Source organism: Carcharodon carcharias, chromosome 6 (assembly GCF_017639515.1).
Source record: "Carcharodon carcharias isolate sCarCar2 chromosome 6, sCarCar2.pri, whole genome shotgun sequence".
NCBI classification, from domain to species: Eukaryota; Metazoa; Chordata; class Chondrichthyes; order Lamniformes; family Lamnidae; genus Carcharodon; species Carcharodon carcharias.
In genome coordinates, this window is record NC_054472.1 from 68,714,658 (window position 1) to 68,737,885 (window position 23,228).

General features: G+C 42.6%; 1 protein-coding gene across 8 annotated transcripts in view; it reads left to right on the forward strand.

Annotated features, from left to right (window-relative positions):
* The window catches only part of LOC121279290 (syntabulin-like), a 152,288-nt gene that overhangs the window by 84,905 nt on the left and 44,155 nt on the right, over window positions 1-23,228 (forward strand). For all 8 annotated transcript variants that reach the window (XM_041190417.1, XM_041190421.1, XM_041190415.1 and 5 more), the window contains one exon: window positions 20,514-20,616. In XM_041190417.1, coding sequence (XP_041046351.1) covers window positions 20,514-20,616 — 103 coding nt within the window. The remainder of the gene's footprint in view (window positions 1-20,513; window positions 20,617-23,228) is intronic.

Sequence of the window (23,228 nt, forward strand, 5' to 3'; positions counted from 1 at the left end):
AGAGTTGTTTACCAGGTAGAATGCTGTATTCCCTCAAGAACAGGCTTCTTCTAATAGGCCCATTTTTCTTCTTTTTCTGTTGTCATGGCAAACCGCATGGTTGATTTAATTGAACTGCTAAAACATTAAAGAGCTTTTCTCTCTGAGCAGCAGCAAATGTATAATGTATCAACAGCAAGACAGAGAGAAAAAAAGAATGGATAGGATCTTTGCACAGATTTGGCTTGTAACTTTGAAGGGAGACACAATAGGAAGAAACATACAGAGGTAAAAATATATTTATGGTATTTAGCTTTGAAAGTAAATCAAAATAAAATCAGGTTAACTTAAGGGAAGTAAATTGAAGACATGGCAGGACAGCTCAGTCATGTGGAATGCGTATCCTGTAATATGTGGGAAGTCATGAAAACTACCAGTATTCTAGATGACCACATGTGCAGGAAGTGTCACCAGTTGCAGAAACTTGAGCTCTGGGTTTTGGAGCTCAAGCGGCAGCTGGAATTATTGTTACGCATCCGCGAGGCTGAGAGCTAGATGGATAGCACCTAGAGGCAGTCACACCATAGCTTAGGAGCCTGGAGGCAGAAAGGGAATGGGTGACCTCCAGGCAGTCCAAGATAACTAGGCAGGTAGTCCCCTGGGGTCCCACTCACTAATCGGTTTTCCATTTTGGATACTGGTGAGGGCATTGGTTCCTTGGAGGAGTGCAGCCAGAGCCAAGTTTGTGGCACCACAGATGGCTCTGCTGTACAGGAGGGGAGGAAGAAGAAAGAAAGAGCAGTAGTGATAGGGAATTCGCTAGTTTGGGGAATAGACAGGCGTTTCTGTGGCCATAGATGTGACTCTAGGATGCCTCCCTGCAACCAGGGCCACGGAGGTCACAGAACAGCTATAGGCTATAGAGCTATAGGCTCTAGGTGAGGGTGATCAGCTAGAGGTCATGGCCCATGTCACTACTGATGAGTTAGGTAGAAAAGGGGAGGAGATCCTGAAAGCAGATTTCTGGGAGCTAGGAAGGAGATTGAAAAGGAGGACCCCTAAAGCTTACTCCCAGTCCCACATGCAAGTGAGTATAGAAATAGAAAAATTGAGTGATTAAACACGTACCTAGAAAGCTGGTGTAGGAGGGAGGGTATCAGATTTCTGAGGCATTGGAACCAGTTCTGGGTAAGGTGGATGGTCTACACCTGAACAGGACTGGGATGAATACCCTTGCAGCGAGTTTTGCTAGTGCTGTTGGGGGAGTGGAGGTTTTAAACTAGATTGGCAGGGTGATGGGAACCTGGGGGCAAATTCAGGAGGTAGAAAATTAGTGAGTGACTCTGAAAAATGGAAGAAGCACAGGTTAGGAAAAATACAGCACAGGAATTTGGCAGTGTTAAAAGGTATATTTGTAAATGCAAGGAGTATAGCAGATAAAGCCAATTAGCTGAGGGCACAGCTGAACACGTCACCGTGATATTATTGTTATAAGGGAAACTTGACTTAAAGAGGGGCAAAAACAGCAGTTCAACATTCCTGGATATAGAGTTTTTAGGCGGGATAGAGAGGGGGATAAAAAAGATGGTGATATAGCAGTATTGGTCAAAGAATCAATTACAGTTGCGAGGAGGGATGATATCTTATATGAAGCATCAAATAAAGCCACATGTGTTGAGCTGGGAAACAAAAAGGGGCAGCCACACTGCTGGGAGTGTACTATAGATCCCCAAATAGTGGATGGGAGTTAGAAAAGCAAGTATGTAGGCAAATTTCTGAGTGCAAAACAATAAGGCGGTCTTAGTTGGAGACTTCAACTACCCTAATATCAATTGGGATATGAACAGTGTAAAGGGCGCAGAGGGCACAAAATTCTTGAACTGTATTCAAGAGAACTTTTTTAGCCAGTACGTAAGAAGCCCAATGAGACAGGGCACAATTCTAGATTTAGTCTAAGGAAATGAAGCTGGGCAAGTGGATGAAGTAGCAGTGTGGGACTGTTTTGGAGACAGTGACCATAATACAGTTAGATTTAGCATCATTATGGCAAAAGACAAAGATAGGCCTTGAGTAGAAGTTCTAAATTGGGGGAAGACAAACCTTACAAAGCTGAAAGATGAACTGGTGAATGTAGATTGGATACAGCTTCTATAAGGGAAAACAGTGTCAGATCAGGTGGGAGGAATTCAAAAACAAGATTCACCAGGCACAGTGTAGACATGTCCCCACAAAGAAAAAGGACGGTACTGCCAAATCTAGAGCCCCCTGGTTATCCAGAAGCATATAGGGTAAGATAAAACAGAAAAAGAAGCTTATGACAGTCACCAAAAGCTTAATAGAAAGCCTAGAGGAGTATAGAAAGAACAGGGTGAAGCGAAAAAGGAAATTAGGAAAGAAACAAGAGGATAGAAAACAATATTGGCAAGTAAAATCAAAGAAAACCCAAAAATGTTTTACCAGCACATTAAGAGCAAGAGAGTAACTAAGGAAAGGGTAGGGCCTATCAGAGATGCATGTGGTAACTTTTTTTAATTCATTTACGGGATGTGGGCATGACTGGCTGGGCCAGCATTTATTGCCCATCCCTGATTGCCTTTGAGAAGGTGGGGCGAGCTGCCTTCTTGAACCACTGCAGTTTCTGTGGTGTGGTACCCACAGTGCTGTTAGGGAGTTCCAGGATTTTGACTTGAATATGTGGGCAGGGTTCTCAATGAGTACTTTGTCTTTGTCTTCATTAAGGAGAGGGATGGTGCAGGCATTCTAGTTAAAGAGGAGGAGTGTGAAATAGGAGATACAATAAGCATAATGAGAGAGGAAGTACTGGAGGGACTGACATCCTTGAAGGTGAATAATTCACCAAGGCCAGATGGATTGTATCCCTGGCTGTTAAAGGAAACCAGGGAGGAAATAGCGGATGCTCTGAGGATCATTTTCCAATCCTCACGAGATACAGGCGAGGTACCAGAGAATTGGAGGTCTGCGAACTTAGTGGTATTATTTAAAAACAGTGCGAGGGATAGCCAGAAAATGATAGGCTGGTCATTCTGACTTCGGTGGTGGGCAAATTATTAAAATCAATTCTGAGCGACAGGATAAACTGCCACTTAGAAAGGCATAGATTGATCAGAGATAGTCAACATGGTTTTGTTTGGGGAAGATTGTGTCTTACTAACTTAATAGACTTTTTTGAGGAAGTAACAAGGAAGATTGGTGAGGGTAGTTCAGTGGATGTTATCTACATTTTAGTAAGTCATTTGACAAGGTCCCACATCGCAGACTGGTCAGAAAAGTGAGATCGCATGGGATACAGGAGATGGCAAGTTAGATCCAAAATTGGCTCAGCGACAGGAAACAAAGTGTAATGGTCGATGGATGTTTTTGCGAATGGAAAACGGTTTCCAGTGGTGTTCCATAGGGCTCAGTGCTGGGGCTTGCTATTTGCCATATGCATTAATGATTTGGACTTAAATGTGGGAGGCATGATTGGGAAATTTGCAGATGGCACAAAAATTGGCTGTGTCATTGATAGTGAAGAGGATAGCTGTTGTCTCCAGAATGATATCAATGGCTTGGTTGAGTGGGTGGAAAAGTGACAATTGGAACCAGAGAAGTGTGGGGTAATGCATTGGGGAGGGCAAACAAAGCAAGGAAATACTCAATAAACAGAGCATATGGAATGCTTTTCTTTGTTGGGTGAGATATTGAATATAAAAGCAGGGAGGTAATGCTAGAACTAGTTGGTTAGAATTTTGTATACAGTTCTGGTCACATTACTGGAAGGACATAACTGTTATGGAGAGAATACAGAGGAGATTTACAAGAATGTTGCCAGGGCTTGAAAATTGCAGCTATGAGGAAATATTGGATTAGAACAGAGGAGGCTGACCTAATCGAGGTGTACAAAATTGAGGGACCTAAACGGGATAGACAGGAAAGACTTATTTCCCCTAGCTGAGGAGTCAGTTACCAGGGGGCATAGATTTAAGATGATTGATAGAAAAATTAGAGGGGACATGAGGAAAAGCTTCTCACCCAGAGGGAGGTGGACATCTGAAATTCACTGCCTGAATTGGTGGTTCAGGCTGAAATGCTCCACTCATTTAAAAGGTACCTGGATCTGCATCTGAAGTGCTGTAACCTGCAAAGCTATGGACCAGGTGCTGCCAGACTGCTGAGTTTTTCCAGGTAATTCTGTTTTTGTTTTAAAATAAGCAGCTAGTTTCTTTTTCCTTCTTTTTTGGCTGGCGCAGACACGATGGGCTGAATAGCCTCTTTCTATACCATAATTTTTCTATGGTTCTATTCAATCTGAATTTGAACCTGTAAATATTGACCCATTTGGGTTTTATCTTTATTCAACTTGTTTATTTCTCGTTGAAATAGCTAACAAAAATAGTGGCCAGAATTTTCCTGTTGGCCGACGGGAAAATGACGTGGGATGACATCGGGAGGAACCCCTGACATCATCCCGACCCCTTTAAATTTTCAGGAAGGCAGCGGACAGCGAAATCAGCTGTCCGCCTGCTGACCTGTCAATGGCCAATTGACGCCATTGACAGGGTAATTAAAGTAATTAAAGGCCCTGCCCGCCCAACCTTAAGGCCAGGAGCCCAACGGGCTTCTGATAACACATGAAACCTCATCCACTGGCGGGATGAGGTTTCATGTTCCTTTTTAAAAACTTTAATAAATGTAATGGTATATTTATTAACATGTCCCATCTCGTGTGACATTGTCACATGAGGGGGGACATGTTAATAATATTTTTATTTTTCTATTTTTTAAGTTTTTTATACTGTCTCACTGAGACAGCACTTAGTCTCAGGGAGCAGTGCGCTCTTTCACACGCATGTGCGAAAGAGCGCACTTTGACAGCTGGGGATTCCCTCCCCCCTCTGCACAGGAAGCGCATAGCGTTTCCTGTCGGGCAGGCCGCTGGGCCAGCCTTAATTGGCCCACCCACTCAAAATGGCGGCGGGCCCCGTTTCAGCAGCAGGGGTCGGCTGTCCGCCCACCACTGAGCCAGTGGGGCCCTCACGCCCGTCAAGGGCAAAATTCTGCCCAGTAAGTGTAAAAATGAAGGAGGAGTAACAAAGTGAACGTGAATTCCAGCAGACTGCTGATCTGGTTAGGAAATTGGCAGAGTGGCAGGAGACAAAGAGCGGGTAATGGCAGAATGTGACTGATGCCTCACAAGGATCTGTGTTGGGGCTCAATCATTCATCATGTTTGTTAGTAACTTAGATGATGGGTTAAAAAGCAACATGTCTAAGTTTGCCAATGACATGTAGATAGGCAGTGTAAATGGAAGCGTAACCTGACAGAGAGATATTAATTGTTTAAGTAAATGGGTAAAACTGTGGCACATAGATTTCAATGCAGGCAAATGGGCAATTGTTCGCTTTGGACCTGAAAAGGACAGAACGGACTATGTTCTAGATGATGAAAAGCTAGAAGCTTAGAGGACCAAAAAGAAATGAACTTTATAAAGTTGCTACAATTATTTTTCCAGTATGTGTTAATATTTATGTGTTTTTTTGCTGCATTAGTTTTTGTTCCTGTGGAAAGTGCCAATTTTGAACAGTCAGGTGTTTTTGAAAATACTTTTTCTTAACAGTGGTGACACCTGAGGCAATGCCTTCATAATTATCATTATTTAAAAGCCCACATTTACAGATCTAGATAGTCCTGGATATGTCTTCCCATCTCTACTTCACAGAGATATCTGTGGGTGAGCTATGCCATCCTTTCTTGTCCGACCTGCATCACTTCCCATAGCAGTGAATATTACCAAAGCTTTAAGCTTTTGTACCACCAGAAACTTCTAAACCACCGCAGTGCACGTCTGCCAGATCAACCAGACTTTTGGTCTCAATTGTACCAAGAAAGTGATAGATGTATTGTTTACCAGGGGGCAACACCTTCACTTTCATGATGGAAAGGACAGCATATAACTCTCAATGGATGGTACAGCAGTGGTCATAATAGATGTTATCTGTGAGACTCTGAGGCTTTTTCAATTGCCTACCTCACCAGAAAAGGCTTCCATTTAATTAGTGCTCAGGTGTCTGACCTCAATACAGAATAAGATAAGCAAATGGCCATTATCTTGAAGGCATGAGTTACTTCTGAAAAAAATAGAAAATGCTAGAAACACAAAGTAGCTTTGTCAGCATCTGTGGAGAGAATAGTGACGCTATGCAGACTGTGTAGATTCCCCGGAGGCAAGCTACCTGATATCAATGAAAAACATTGCACAAGTCGTGCGGGTGAAGACCCACAGCACTGCCAGCCTCTGGGCAATTGTCACAGTCTGCATAGTGCCACTAAAAAAGATGCTACCCAAACTACACAAGCAAATTTCTCCCCCTTGGAATTCAATAATTTATTATGTCGGCAAATGTACCACCAATGACAGGATTAGCCCCCTAGTGATCACTGAGCTGCCTCTGAAGGCGTGGCAGGCTCTGGCAGCTCACTGCAATTATTAAAATAAGGCCCACAACCCAATTACAGTGAGCTTCAGTCTTCCATCTCTTGGTACGACTTTGTGTGTGCTGCATATTTCAGGTTGGATACCTTTTGCTAGCCCTTAGGGTCTTGTACTAACCACAGAGGAAAGTGCTGGCAATTATAGGAGAGGAGCTGAAAGGTGTAAGGTAGAAACCCTGCAGAAATGACAGCTTTCAACTTCGCAGACACTGATATGGAGGTAAACAAGACAGACAAGCTATTTTGACAGATGGGCCAGAATATTGAGGTCAGTCGTGCGTCCTGCCGTCGTCAGGCGTCATTTTGATATTGCGTTCAGTGGGTGTGCGCCCGCCGAACAGCCAAAGGCCGATTAAGGCCATTAAAAAAGTAATTGACGTTAACAGCGCTGCCCGTCCAACCTTAAGGCTGGCGGGCAGGCGAAGAGCCCAAGCGGCCTTTGCGTTTTTCAGGAAACCTCATTCACGGGCAGGATGAAGTTTCCTGAAGGTTTAATAAAATAATTAAATAAATTTTGCAAAATGCACAAACATGTGACCCTGTCCCCAACTCTCTCTCCTACCCCTGCCCGCACAGGTAACGCTGAGCGCTACCGGCTGTGTATTATGCTGGGTGGGTCTTAATTGGCTCGCCCATGTAAAATGGCGGCAGCGATTGGCTCCGCACCCACCCCTGTCCGGCCTGCCCAACATAGGTAAGGTTCAGCCATGAGATCATCTCAAATCATATTGTAGGCACAGCAGAAAGAGGTGGTTGAAGTGTTGAGTACCAACATCACAGTCTCATCACATTACTGCTGGAAAAAATGTAATGACCAGAATGAACAAGGTAAGTGTGACATCCACCCCATTGAATTACATTCTAATACTACTGTGTCCATTTTCCTCTTAGCACAATCAATGTTTGTGTGGCTTTTGCTGCCAGTATAATCATTGTGAAACCCCAGTGCTCACTCATGCAGTTGCCAGTTCACTGATGTCAATGCTTTCGACTGAAACTTTCAGTGCCAACTGTCTCAGTCTCTTTCCAAATCGCCACAGTAACAGATGAGACTGAACTTTAGCATCTCTGCTCCTGCAAAAGCAGTGCATAATGTCAAGGAGCAAAAGTCCACAGGGAGAGGATTCGCAAATATTGACATCTTCTGGGAAGGAGGCATTCCCAATTGCAGAACAAGTTTGAGATGGAAACATCAATGGGCAGGTAGCAACAACAGGTTTACATCTAAATGACATAATTCTGGCATTTGCATGTGTGCAGGCAGTGCAGACTATCTCCCACAACCAACAGACTGGATTGCATCAAATCAAAGCTCTGTACTCCTGCCACATCTAACTATAAAACTATTGAAGTTTTAAACCTATCTGGTTCATTAATGTTCTTTTGGGAAGGAAATTAGGGATGGGCAATAAATGCTGGTCTTGCTCACAACATTCAAATCATGTAAACATTAAAAAAAAATCTAGTTAAGATCGGCATTAGGTAATTAAACAACAAATTGAAGAAGGCAGCTCCATAAATATCCCCATCCTCAATTATGGCAGAGCACAACAGGTGAGAGCAAAAGGCAAGGCTCACAACAATTTTCAGCTAAAAATGTTTAATTGGATGATATATATTAGCCTCTTCCTGAGGTTCCCACCATCTGAGATGCCAGACTTCGGCCAATTTGATTTGCTCCACAAGTTATCAAGAAATGGCTAAGCACACTGGATGCAGCAAGCACTATTGGTCTGGACAACATCCTGATCCTACTGCAGAAAACTTGCACTCCACAACAAGCCATGCCTCTAGCCAAGCTGTTCCAGTACAGCTACAACACTGCATCTACCTGAAAAAGTGGTAAACTGCCACGCTATGTCCACAAATAGCAAGGCAAGTATAATCAGGCCAATTACTGCCCAATTATCATTACAGAGATGGAAGATATCATAGACAGTGGAATCAAGCAGCACTTATTCAGCAATAACCAGCTCAAAAATAAGCTCTGTTGAAGGGTCATGAGGAATTGAAACGTCAACTCTTTTCTTCTCCGCCGATGCTGCCGGACCTGCTGAGTTTTTCCAGATAATTCTGTTTTTGTACCAGCTCAACAATGTTCAGTTTGAGTTCCACCAGGAGCACTCAGTTTGAACCTCATTAGAGGAGACCTCATTACAGCCTGACAGCAAACATGAACAAAATAACTGAATTCCAGAGGTGAAAAGAGTCACTGCCCTTGACATCTAGGTAGCAACGAAAATCTTACTCAAGACAAAGTTTAACCACGTAATATTTAGCTGCAGAATCCCCTGGCATCAATAACCTGAGGATTATCATTAACCAAACTTAACAGCAGCATCCACATTAATCTTGTGGCTACAAGTTCAGGTCAGAGATTTTGGTATTCTGTGATGAACAATTCATTCCCTGACTCCCCAAAGCTTTTTCATCACCAATAAGTCAGGAGCGTAATGGGATACTCTCCACTTGCCTGAATTTGTGCAGCTCCAGCAACATTGAAGAAGTTCAACAAAATCCAGGACAAAGCAGTTCACTTGATTGGCAGCTCTTCAACCACCTTAAACATTTCACAGATTCCTCCACTATTGCACTGTGGCTGCAGTTACCACTTACAAGATGCATTGCAGCAACTCGCCCAGACTTACAAACCCCTACCCCTACCACCTAGAAGGACAAGGGCAATAAGTGCAAGGGAGCACCACCACCTGCAAGCTCTCCTCCATGTTCCACCCTGATTTGGAAATAAATTGCCATTCCTTCACTGTCACCAGATCAAAATCCTGCAATTCTCTATCTAATAGAATTGTGGGCGTATCTACACTGCATGGACTGCAGCGGTTCCAGAAGAAGGCTCACCACCAAGGATAACCAGGGATGGGCAATAAATGTTGGCCTCACCAATATGGCTGTGTCTCTTTAATTAATGACAGTGTTGCATCTGTCTACTGGAGGTGTCCATTACCAATATACACAGCACTTTTGGGAGTATTTTATCTGATTGCAGCATTCCCAGGAGAGGCTAGCAACTTCAGGATGATCTTTAGAGAATATACCTATGAATGAGATCAGTAGAGCACTGTGAATTTGCTGAGACTGCTGCCATAGATGTCTTGATCACCAGCAGGATGTTTTGCATCTCTGATTGCTATCATTGGGTCTGCCTTAACAATGATCACCAGCCCAATGGAGAATATATCTAGCACCAGTGGCCTACCTGGCAGACCTTCACAGGATCTAGGACTCTTTCAGGAATCCAGGTCAAATGAGCCTTTCTACTAGGTCCACAGATGCCTGAACATGTTGGTTTTTGGCAGCAGGATCAGATTGTCAGTGTCTGATCTGGAGATGCAGCCTGCAATTAGTTTTTTTCAAGACCATGACTACCTTAGTCCCTTGGGCTTAGTAGAAACAATTTCTACACTCAAGCATGTTCAGGATATGAGGATAATTATTGGGAAGATGCACGAAATTGTAGAGTGTGATTCCAATGTTGTGGGTTGGTGCTGGTGATCAGAAGTTGCTTCTCACTGCCCATTATAATCATGGTGATGGGTAATTTATTTTCTGGAGAGTCTACTATAATGGAACAATTCTAAACTGCTTGGATCCATTGCAGGATGACCTTCCAGGTTTTCCTTACTCTCCTATTCCCAGTTACCCCTTTCTGGATCCTTTTTTCAAGATGGCTCATCCCCTTCCTCTAGCTGGACTCATTTCTCCAATGCATGATTATTTAGGATGCTGTAGGAGATGACAATTTTGAATAGAACAAAGACAAGTACAGCACAGGAACAGGCCCTTCGACCCTCCAAGCCTGCGCCGATCATATTGCCCGTCAGCTAAAACATTTTGTACTTCCGGGGTCCATATCCCTCTATTCCCATCCTATTCATGTATTTGCAAAGCTGCCTCTTAAACACCACTATCGTACCTGATTCCACCACCTCCTCTGGCAACGAATTCCAGACACTCACTACCCTCTGCGTAAAAATCTTGCCCCGCACATCTCCTCTATAGTTTTCTCCTCTCACCTTAAATCTATGTCCCCTGGTAATTGACTCTTCCACCATGGGAAAAAGCTTCTGACTATCTACTCTGTCCATGCCACTCATAATTTTGTAAACTTCTATCAAGTCGCCCCTCAATCTCCGTCGCTCTAGTGAGAACAATCCGAGTTTCTCCAACCTCTCCTCATAGCTAATAATCTCCAGACCAGGCAGCATCCTGGTAAACCTTCTTTGCACCCTCTCCAATGCCTCCATATCCTTCTGGTAATGTGGTGACCAGAATTGCACACAATATTCCAAGTGTGGCCTAACCAAGGTTCTATACAGCTGCAGCATGACTTCCAAGCTTTTATACTTTATACCCCTGCCAATGAAGGCAAGCATGCTATATGCCTTCCTGACTACCTTATCCACCTGCGTTGCCACTTTCAGTGACCTGTGGACCTGTACACCTTGATCCCTCTGCCCATCAATGCACTTAAGGGTTCTGCCATTTACTGTATAATTCCTGCCTGTATTAGACCTTCCAAAATGCATTACCTTGCATTTGTCCGGATTAAACTCCATCTGCCATTTCTCTGCCCAAGTCTCCAACCGATCTATATCCCGTTGTATCCTTTGACAATCCTCTTCACTATCTGCAATTCCTCCAACCTTAGTGTAGTCTGCAAATTTACTAATTAGCCCAGTTACATTTTCCTCCAAATCATTTATGTATATTACAAACAGCAAAGGTCCCAGCACTGATCCCTGTGGAACTCCACTAGTCACAGCCCTCCATTCAGAAAAGCACCCTTCTACTGCTATCCTCTGTCTTCTATAACCAAGCCAATTCTGTATCCATCTTGCCAGCTCACCTCTGATCCTGTGCGACTTTACCTTCTGATGCTGGAGAAAATTTTTAGGATGCACAACGTTGCAAACTTGTTCACACAGCCACATTATGTTTTTACCATTCCAAAATTGTATCTCGTGACTGGTGACTGATTGGAGTTCATTGAATCTCTCCGCAGCAATACTGTGAGCAATACTGACTGGGTTTGTAAGCCATCCAGTGATCTGCCTTTTACTGACAAAAAGGGCTGATGCAAATGATTGCTCCATTATAAGCACATCATGGTAACTGCCCAGGTATCTTAGGCTAACGTGTAGAATCTTATATCTGTGGTCACTAACCAGCTGAACATTTAGGTATTGGTATTCTTTATGGTTTCTACTAACTCATCTAATAGCCTCATAAGCGTAGCCCACAGCCCTTGTATACTTGGGTAGCCTGCTACCTGGAAACAACTCAATGCTGTCTTGAGAACCTGCATCCACAGGAAATGAGATATGATTTGACCAGCTGTAATGAAGAAAGCATCAGGCTGGTGTTGCAATGGATTGCAGACTGAAATGTTGCAGAGATCCCAGGCTGGCAACTGGAAGGATCAAGCTGCATATAATGTTAGTTTTGTGAATATCCTCACTTCCAAGGACAGAACAGCATAATTCCACGAAAATGCCTGGTTCCAATATTCTGCCCAACTCATGAAGTACTATAGTTAGAAACCTGAAGTGTTGTTCCTCAGACTGTACACTTGAAGGTAAGAGTTACATATGTTGTATAGTTTGATGGCTGAACAATACTGAGCAACCTCAGTCTTCACCAGTGCAGTTAGGCCTTTATCTGGTCCCTTTGCTCCTCTTCCATTTCCTCCTCATCAGAAAAGGCCTGACATAGAGGAATTCCTAGAGGCAGAGACATCCTCAGTGGCTCCTCAAGGGGAATCTACCCTTAAGGAGGTAGCTAACAGCCCATTAAATGCCTCCCACACTAGAATCACAGCTTGATTACCTTAATTATCCCCACTCCAAGGGTGGTATTTAATGCAGGTAGTGGGGTCTCACAGTAAGAATTGGAAAGTGCTTTTAACTACAGACTTGAAATGTCCTGAAATACCACGAGTTAGATTTTCCATTTGTAAGGATGGACTCTGAAATGATGGGTGCTGTTTGCTCCTATAATTGCATTCCATGGCTAAATGTTGCACTGATTGAATAACCTTGGAATCAAGGGGCAGGGTTTTCCGGTCATCAGGCGGGCGCAGCAGGCAAGCCCGGGAGCAGCCGCAAAACAGCTCACTGCCCGACATCGGGCACCGACCACGATTTCATACTGGCTGGCCAATTAACAGCCAGCCAGCGTGAAACGTGCGCTGAGGATCTCGGGAGGAGAGCGAGAGGGAGGAGAGCAAGTGGAAAAGTCTGCACATGTGCAGGGGAGTACGCACTGAAAGCTCCCTGAAGGCACAGAGCTGCCTCAAGGAGCTGAAAAATTGTGGATTCCAAAATAAAGATTTTAAAAATGATAGACATAACCATCAAACCAAGCACTCAGTCACATGAACAAGGACACACTAAAATTTATGTTTAAAATGTTCTATTTTTTTTTAAATAATGTTGGAAACCTCATCCCGCCCGTGGATGAGGTTTCCTAAAAAATCCAAAGGCCGCCTGGCCGATTCACCCATGCACCAACTGTCAGGTTGGATAGGCAGTGAAAAATTGCTTTTAGTTAATTGATTAAGGGCCTTAATAGGCCTCTTAATTGTCAGCGGGCATGCTGCCGACTCTAACGTGCGCCTGCCGGCCGAACTATCGTGCAAGTGTGCGATGACCTCAGGACACTTGGCCGACATCATCACGCACTGTTTTATGCCCAATCGGGTCAGGCGCATGCCCACCCGTGGGACGTAAAATTCTGCGTAAGGTTTACTAGTAAAATTACATCTTTGAAGATGGAATCGGAGTGGAGGTTTTAGTGGATCTTCCCCTAATTATTCACATGTCTGATGACAGTAATGTTGTTCAACCACACACATACTGGCTTTGCCTGTGCTATATTTTGGAAGCATTTTAAGGTAAACTTACTGATATTTATTCTTATCAATTTATTTATCAAGTGGAATGTTTTATTTATTGTTTGCCCTGATAAACAGTTCCATATTCCTAGGGATGCGCTTGTCACCATTGAAAATTCGAAGGAGAATGGTAATAGGAATTGCTTAAATTGGTTCCTGATGGTTGGGAAAGAATGGAGGTTGGTGGATGGAAACCATCAATTGTGAAATGGTCACATAAGAAATTTCAATTAGAAGTTACTGATAGCATTAGACTTTCTGCATTGATTTAATTTTTTGCCTGAAAGTTAAGAGGAGCAAGTCAGTAAGGGAAAAAACCCCTTGCATTTAACCTTGCTCACTCAATTCTATATTGTATTGGTGCTACGCTCTCCCCAGTGACATTTAAGTGCTTGGTTTGATGGTTATTTCTATCTTAATTTGGGGAAAATAAATGTGAAATACTGTGAGGAAATATGATAATGAATAGCATTCCTTAAGGAAACTTACAACAGTCTTCAACTTGAATACTTAACAAAGTCAGTGGGACTTAAATTGGGCCCCAGTAGTGCCCATTTTTTTGGTCCTTTTGCCAACTCTTAAGACACCAAAATGGTGGACAGGAAGCATGTGCACACTGCCATTTGTAAGGGTCTACCATATTGGGCAAAGACAAAGGAGATATCCTTTCCCGCACCTGTAGCAGGCATTAGATCATTTACTTGTGCAAGTCACTTGTTCTGGTCTTTGTTGCAACTTTGGTTTTGCCTGAAGCAACAAATACCAGGCCTGCCTTCATCAGAGAAAATCAAGTTTCAGCATCGTCTAAATAAAACAAAAAAGGTACCACAGTCATTTCTGGTCACGATCTGTTCATGGACCTACACCAAGCAGGTTTCCAAATCATTCTCACACATCCTGGCCCTCACAGTAGGTCCTTCCGAATCTCAATACCTTCTGCTCAACCAATCACTCCTCCAAAAACCTTAATCCTGAGCCCGAGATTCTGATGCTGAGCTGTAGTACTTAACATGGCCCAAACATTAAGCACTTACCACCTCCCGTAGCAAGTCTTCATGAAGGTGAAATCCGAGGCTCAGTATCGGAGCTCCTCACTAGTTGTCTCCAGGGTACTAACACTGCGCCTGGTGATTGGGAGGGGTGGAGGGAGGGTTTGTGGGGCTGGGGCAGGGGTTGGTGGTAGAAGGAGTGGAGTGTACTCAAACATGCGTGTGCTCCCAAACATGGCATGCTCTCGCCAACCCTGAATCTGCCTAGCAATAAATTATGCCCGCATTTAGCAGCATGAAGAAGAGTTACTTTTTTTATTCTGGACTCAGTAAAATCTAAAGTCATGCAAGCTAACTATTGATGAAGGTGACATATTCAATGTGTGACCCTTCGGAAATCTCTATCTTGCTACTTACCTGCAAGCTAGCAGACAGCCTAGGACTGCCCTTTCATTCCCTGTACCCTCTTATTACCCATTCTGGGCAGGAAGTAGACTGGCATTATTTAATTGAGACCTGAGAATTAAAAGACCCTGAACCTGGAACTTAAATCAGTAAGTGATTCTGTACTTGCCTACTTCCCCACCCCAACTTACCCAAAACCCACTTGGGGTTAAAATCAATACTCATTACTTAAGAATTGACTAGGAAGGAAAATGAAGGAAAAATTGATATCAGAACAAGTCAGACCCATGGAATCGAGACTCCTCATCACATGGAGGATGCACGCCAACATGGTTTGCGATGCAATGTGTAATTCTCCCAAATTCTAAAGTCTTTGCAATTCAGTTGTAGATATACTGCATAAATGCCCAGAGCTATCAGAAGAGCTTTAAATTATTAATACTAAAACCAGAACTGTATGGCCAGGAATTTTCACCGTCAGGCTGGCACGGCAGGGGAGGGCGGGAGCAGTCGGGAAGCCAACTGCTGCCCGCACTCAAGGCCGTACAGTGATTTCATGCTGGTGGCCCACTTAAGGCCTGCCCAGCATGAAACGCGTGCTGCAGCGCTCAGCGCTGCCTGTGTCAGTGGGGAGGAGGGTGAGCGTGCAAGTGCAGAACTGCCTCAGGGAGATGAGTTTAAGAATCAAAAATAAACAATTTTAAATTGTTAAAAACCATGTCCCTTCATGTGATTCTGCCACATGAACATGGACATGTTTTCAATGAAATCTTAAAATTTATATTTTATTTTCATTTGCTGTTGGAAACTTCATGCCGCCCGTGGATGAGGTTTCCTAAAAAGTACAAAGGCCTCTTGGCCTTTCCACCTGCCCACCAATCGTAAGGTGGACGAGCAGCAAAAAATAACATTTAATTAAATCTTTAATGGCCTTAATAGGCCTTTTAATGGTTGGCGGGCGCACTGGTGACTCCAGTGTGCACTTGCCCGACGTCATCGCACATCATTATATGCTCGAGACGGGGAAGCGCGTCCACCTGCTCAGCAAGAAATCCTGCCCAAGGAGTTTTAAAAATAGTCTTAAGAAGCAACAGCAGCAATGCTTTCCACAGTACTTTGCAAGTGGAATTCTCAGTAAGGTAGAATTTATGCGATTAAATGCAGGAATTTAGAGTTGGACTGGTTTTTTTCTGTGCAGGCAACCACTGCAGTCAACATGTGAGACATGTGTTTTAAGAGATACCTCCGCCTGTATCCTATCGTGATGCCATGTAATGTACGATTAGTAAAAACATTTCAACAGAATATTCTGCTTTGGGTGTCTCCTTTTCATACTTGTTTTTAATAATCATTCAACTTGAAAAGTCCACCAGATGCTGTCAATTACCATCTCCCCCAGTCAGGGGAAGCTAGGATGTTGTGGCTCAGTAATTCATGCATAGTCATTGTCAATGCCGTTGTATAATCTTCAGATATGAGTCATAATTCAAACAAAAGGTACTTTGTTGAATCTTTTCATTTCAAAACTCGGACACTAATTTTTCCTAGAAAGTATTTTGATCAACCAATGCAACAATCTATGTAGCATGAAGTTTAATATATTAATTCTATGCTTCGTGTACTGAGCAGAATTATACTGATGCAAACAGAACAAGGGTACACATTGTAACATCTATCCTACGATGCACTAACAAGGAAAATCATTATCATTGGTGCTGTTTGTACCAGGATGTAACGTTCATCCCAAACTGAGCTCAGTGAAGTAGTACGGCTTGCAGATTAGTTTTAATCTGTTTGAGTTGGTTGTGGCTTTCACTGGAAGAAGCCAGCTTTTACTGTTCATCAGACATGAATGTAAATGACAGTCGAGTATTAAGTTGAAGTTAAGTCAAGTTTTCACCAATTGCTTTGTTTAAATTTAGATGTTATTACATTATTACAAAGAAGTTCATTTTGTCCTTGTTCAGATTTTTCCTTCCATCTTATGCAGAAAATTTCACAGCTGTTTCTTATTTGGTTGTTGGAATGAGACTTGAAAATAAGCTGCCTTTAGTCTTGCCATTTGCAATTATTTTTCATTTGTAAAATTGTTTTGGGCTTTTTTTTTTGGCAGCAATAGTGAGAGCCGGTGTTCTTTTGGTGTTATGTAATGTGCTCTTATATTGGTGCTTTCTACATTTGGATTCTAGGAGACCAATTGTCCATAAGTTAACATCTGACATTTACGTCATTATCTCAAAAGCAAAATACTGCAGAATACTAGAAATCTGAAATCAAAACAAAAAATGCTGGAAATACACAGCAGGTTTGGCAGCATCTGTGGAGATAGAAACCGAGATAACGTTTTGGAGCTGTGACCTTTCATCAACTGCTTGTATTGGGAAAAGAGGCTAAGACGGACTTTAACAAAGAATGCTCCACATATACCAATAAAAGACAGGCATAGTTAGGACCCATGCAGTTCTGATGAAAGGTCACAGACGTGAAATGTTAACTCTGTTTCTCTCTACACAAATGCTGACTGACCTGCTGAGTATTTCCAGCATTTTTCTGTTTTTATTTGCATTATTATTTACTTTATTGAGTCTGGTTCCTTTATCTCAGGGCAAGATTTATAGGCACATGGCTGGATTTTACATTTCTTGGAGGTGTGAAGGAGATGGAACAGAAACTGAGGAATCCGCTCAATCCAAACCCCACTGCACATCCAATAAACCGTCAAATAGCCAATTAGCGGCTGTCCAGCAGGAAGGAGGCCAGTTATAGATGCATAGGAAGCTTGTTCCCACAAACCCTGCTTCTTTCCAACCTTGCAGTTATTATCAGGGCCAGTTTCTCATGCATGTTTTTAGACTCTGCGACACAGTCAGCTCTAGTGATTTTGAATTAATATAAAAAATAATATAGTGATTAATTTTTGTTGCAGCTACATTCACAGTGGGATATGAATCAAACCTTGATGTGAATACATAAGTTGTGGGTTCTGAGAATTGACAGGCTGGGATGTCATGTGGCGGGGGTGGAGTGGGGGGTAATGCCACAGTCACGGCTAGTATTGTAAAGTCCCTTATTATTCATTGAAGGCGCAATAAAGATGAAAATGTCATCTAAAATCATATAGACGCTGCCACCTTCCCCGCCAGAATCTGCTGGTACATTCAACAACAGTCCTGATGGCAGGTCTTTTCTACCACTCTTGTGCTACCTCATTAATTATGGACAATTGAGTTGTTAACAAACTTAATAGCTTGTTAATTAATGATTTCAAAAAGCAGGCGGACTGCCCATTTTGGCACCTGCCTACCATCCGTATTGTTGGAGACTGGACCCGACGTCATGACGATGGATTTTTTGTCAGGGTGGGGCAGTGCATGCAATTTGGGAATGTAAAATCCAGCACATAGCTTTTGTAGGTTCATGAGTCGGCCTGTTGGATAAGAGAGATGGATTTTGCAGTGTAAATGCCAATAAATGGTTCACTATAAGCTCAACCGTGTCCGGCCCATCTCCCGCGCATCCGCCCTCACGCCTTCTCCTCCCTCCCAGAAACATGATAGGGTCCCCCTTGTCCTCACTTATCACCCCACCAGCCTCCGCATTCAAAGGATCATCCTCCGCCATTTCCGCCAACTCCAGCATGATGCCACCACCAAACACATCTTCCCTTCACCCCCCTTATCGGCATTCCGTAGGGATCGCTCCCTCCGGGACACCCTGGTCCACTCCTCCATCATCCCCTAACCCTCAACCCCCTCCTATGGCACCACCCTATGCCCACGCAAAAGATGCAACACCTGCCCCTTCACTTCCTCTCTCCTCACCGTCCAAGGACCCAAACACTCCTTTCAAGTGAAGCAGCATTTCACTTGCATTTCCCCCAACTTAGTCTACTGCATTCGTTGCTCCCAATGTGGTCTCCTCTACATTGGAGAGACCAAACGTAAACTGGGCGACCGCTTTGCAGAACACCTGCGGTCTGTCCGCAAGAATGACCCAAACCTCCCTGTCGCTTGCCATTTTAACACTCCACCCTGCTCTCTTGCCCACATGTCTGTCCTTGGCTTGCTGCATTGTTCCAGTGAAGCCCAACGCAAACTGGAGGAACAGCACCTCATCTTCCGACTAGGCACTTTACAGCCATCCGGACTGAATATTGAATTCAACAACTTTAGGTCGTGAGCTCCCTCCCCCATCCCCACCCCTTTTCTGTTTCCCCCTTCCTTTTTTTTTCCAATAAATTATAAAGATTTTCCTTTTCCCACCTATTTCCATTATTAAAAAAAACCCCACTAGAGCTATACCTTGAGTGCCCTACCATCCATTCTTAATTAGCACATTCGTTTAGATAATATCACCAACTTTAACTTTAACAACTATGTGTTCTATTGTACTATTTTCATTGACATCTTTTGATGATCTGCTTCTATCACTGCTTGTTTGTCCCTACAACCACACCCCCCCCCTCCACCTCTCTCTCTCTCTATCTCTCCGCCCCCCACACACACACCTTAAAACAGCTTATATTTCAACTCTTTCTTGGACTCGAACTCAAGTTCTGTCGAAGGGTCATGAGGACTCGAAACGTCAACTCTTTTCTTCTCCGCCGATGCTGCCAGACCTGCTGAGTTTTTCCAGGTAATTCTGTTTTTGTTTTGGATTTCCAGCATCCGCAGTCTTTTTGTTTTTATTACTATAAGTTTGCTGAGTGCAAATTAAAACACTCCTAGTAAGAAAGCGGCTCTGGTTATAATGCTGCCCGGACATCAAGAGATGGGAAATGCTGAAGAAATTATTCTTCTCTTCAAATCCACCTCCACTCCCAGCCCCTCACCTAGAAAAATTATAGCCTTGCGTTTCACATTTTATTCCACATTAAAGCATAAACCCTAGAGGCTGCTTTTCATGTCTGGACATGTTCTGTAAACAGAATTCATCAGGATGACTCTTGTAGATGTTGGATTTGCTGCAGTATCCATGTTAGTTTTTAAATGCAGCTTTCTGTTTTACGGGCTTGGTCCAAACAAAATCTGTGATCTAAATCAAAGAAAGCTCCCTTATGCTGGATTTGGTGCCATTTTCTTGACCTCTGCTACACATGACAGTAAGAAGCTGGTTAAAAATGTTGTAAGGAGAATAATCTCATCAAACCCGATGTTCAGCAAGCGTGGATATAGAATGGCTGACAACAATGTTAGTGCCGGAACAGAGGATATGCTGCACCAGTGTATGCGAATACACACTGTAAAGGGTACACTTGAATGTGATCCATTTATGTAATTAGAGCTGATCTCTAGAAAGCAGGATTGATTGTGTCTCACTGCTATTGGCAGATTAAGTCAAAGCAGCTTTTGCTGAATGATTTAAAAAGTAATAGCCAGTTTTGTTTAGTCACAGAGAATATCTGTAACCTGATAGTATAGCTGTGTGCATAATTTAATTAATTTTAGTTTGATTATTGTCTAAAAGATATATGATTTTTCATTGCTAACTTATTTTGCAAATGTCAATTTAGCTATGTTTTACTTCAGAATGCAATAGGAATTGCACTGAAGCACCACGCATACGTGTGTATATGTAAATTCTCTCAGATTGGGGCTCATTTGCACTGTAGGTTTGCTGACACCTGAAATTTCCCCAAATACAGGAAATTTAACTGCATAATTTGTGGTAATAGGAAACTGTGCACTTTTGCTTGACCTATGAAATTTTAAAATGCATTTTGTTCTTATGTATAGGCAGTGAAGCTGACTTTAGTTCCTCCAGTAGCACAGGCAGCATCTCAGCACCTGAAGGTCTTATGTCAAGTACAGGGAGCAAGCGGAGCTCGGCTTCCCGCAGGTAAGCCTTGTTTTCTTTTTAATAACTAGGGCGATGATCAGTGCATCACAGGCCTTTTGACATAGAAGAAAAAAATCAATTCTTGCAACAGTCAGTTAGAAATTCAATCATATATTAAATATCCACTTTCCTAAGGAGTTTTAACATAAATGATTGCCTCCAGTTTGATTCAAAAATAAAATTAATACAAAAAATGTGGTTATTTATCGCTCTCCCTCTTAGGATGCCTTGCACATAGTGCACACTTGTCAACTCTCTCAAAGTCAATGTCCTTCAAGTCTAGCTATTCAGAGTTGTGCCAGGGTTTTGCTTGGTCTCTCATTGTGGAGCAATGCCCAGCTTCTGCTGTTGCCAAATACCAGCAAGGCATTTAGGAGGCTTGGTGCACAGATAGTTACAGGTGAAAACTTCAGTCAGGCTCAGCTATCAAATTGATTGCATTGGTGCTTAGTAAGTAACTAAGTAACATATAAAACTTTAAAGTTTCTGCAATCAGACATTCCCCAAATGGTTGTTTCTAGAGTTTGTCTTTTTGTCATATCTTGAAATTCTAGGGTTAATTTTCAACTTGCCAGTGGAATTTACAATTAGGATTGCAAGTTGAGAATCAAAGAAAAATTAAGTAGTTTCTATAATGAGCGGCCAATTCATAATGCCAATTTGCCACACGGGTGACGAGTTGAAAATTTCCCCCACTGTTGAATTTGACACAAATTTACTAATTTACTAAAAACATTAAGATGTTCACATCTCTGATTGGAGGTTTTGTTGTGGAGTTTTAGTTTCCTTTACCAGTTTTGAATATATTTTCAGCACTGATGCATCTTACTATGAGAAATTTCAATAGAACCAAAATTAAAGTTATATATTATATCTACATATATATATATATAAAACTAAATCAGGAAGTGAATTGATTATCTGTTAACATAACAAGTGCTATCAATATAAAGGGCAGAGGATTTTAGCTGCCACTATAACATGACTAACTTAGGCTATGAGTATTCTAATAGGTGAAACCAAAGTGTTTAATGTTTGGACAGGGTGATATGTTACAGGAATATACTATTACACGATGGATCGAATATTTTAAGCCATTTAAAAGCAAGCACATACTTTTGAATTGCTTCTTAATTCCTCAACTTTCCATGGAGAACTACTAGAATTTTATCAGTGTGCACTGGTCCTCAATTGTTACAGGTTTATATGTTTTAGGACTCCCATCATAAGTCGTTTCATGCCTGGAACTAGATATTTATATCAAATATTTACCCAAATGTGGCATTATGAACATTCATTTCAGCCAATGATATAAATGTGAACGTAGGCTATGTTATTCAATGTCACTCAAGCTCTACTCTCAGGGATCATCATCATTGATTAAATGGGAAATTCTGGGGACATACAACAGATCCATCAGTGTCTATAAGGAAAAAAGATTAGGGGTGTTAGCTTTGGCCAGAACGCAATAAAGGGATGGGGGAAGCCTAGAAATATGTTAAACATGTTTGTCACTGGCTTTTTGACTCTCCAGCTTCATTATCAATTTTCTTCTGGGTTTCCCATCCAATCAACAGTATTGGGCTTGATGTGGACCAGCATGATGCAGACTCAATTCCAGTATTTGTAGGGGCAATCCAAATCTACAGGTTAAAGAATCTGGAATTGGCTGTCAGAGAACTGGAAGAGTCCGCCTCTCAGCTAGATGCCACCCTGGATATGCTACTATGGGTTGTGAGGAGACAGGGGGAAGAAGCTCTTGTCTAGCCACAGGAGGTAGAAGCCTGTTGTTAAAACAAAGGAAGTGTGGTGGGAGATGGCAGAGGAGAGCACCAGCAGGAGCATGGTGTCATGTTCCTGGATCAGAAAGTGGTTTAATAACCTGAACAAAGGAAAGGTGAGTACCACAATGCCACATTCATCTCCATCCTGCTATGTACATCACCCTACCCCCTCTTTTTGCCTTCTCAAGCATACTGAATCACATCCTCCCTCACACTTTTACCTTTCGCAGGTAACCCATCCTCTTTATATTCACTTCTGCACATACACATTTATCCAATCATCACACCCATCCTCAGATGCCTGGGCACTAAGATCTGGAATTGTCTCCCTAAACCTCCCTGCCTAACTACCTCTCTTTCCTCCTTTAAGATACTCTTTAAAGCCTACCCTTTGGACCAGGTTTTGGCTGTCAGCTCGAGTTATCACCTTCTGTGGCTTGGTGTTAAGTCTTGCTTTATAATGTTCCTGTTAAGTGTCTTGGGATGTTTTATTACACTAAGGTGTTATATAAATTAGGTTGTTATCAGAGATGGGGAACTCCCAACTAATGGGTGTAAAATTAATTAGGCATTCAGTCAAGTTGACTTGATTTCAACAGTGAGTGAAATATAATCATCTTCACCATGATAACTTGAGACATTCTTACCTTGCCATGATGAATTCATGTCTTCTGTCTCCAAAGGGCCTTCACTTGTGCGGAAGAGTCAGTGGATGTGGCAAGCAACAGGTCCTCAGAGGAGCTGATTTCTGCCAAGTGTGCACTGCCACAGGGCACTCATGGGCATTGCGTCGTGCTTAGTTCAGATACTCAAACTTCAGTGGGGCCA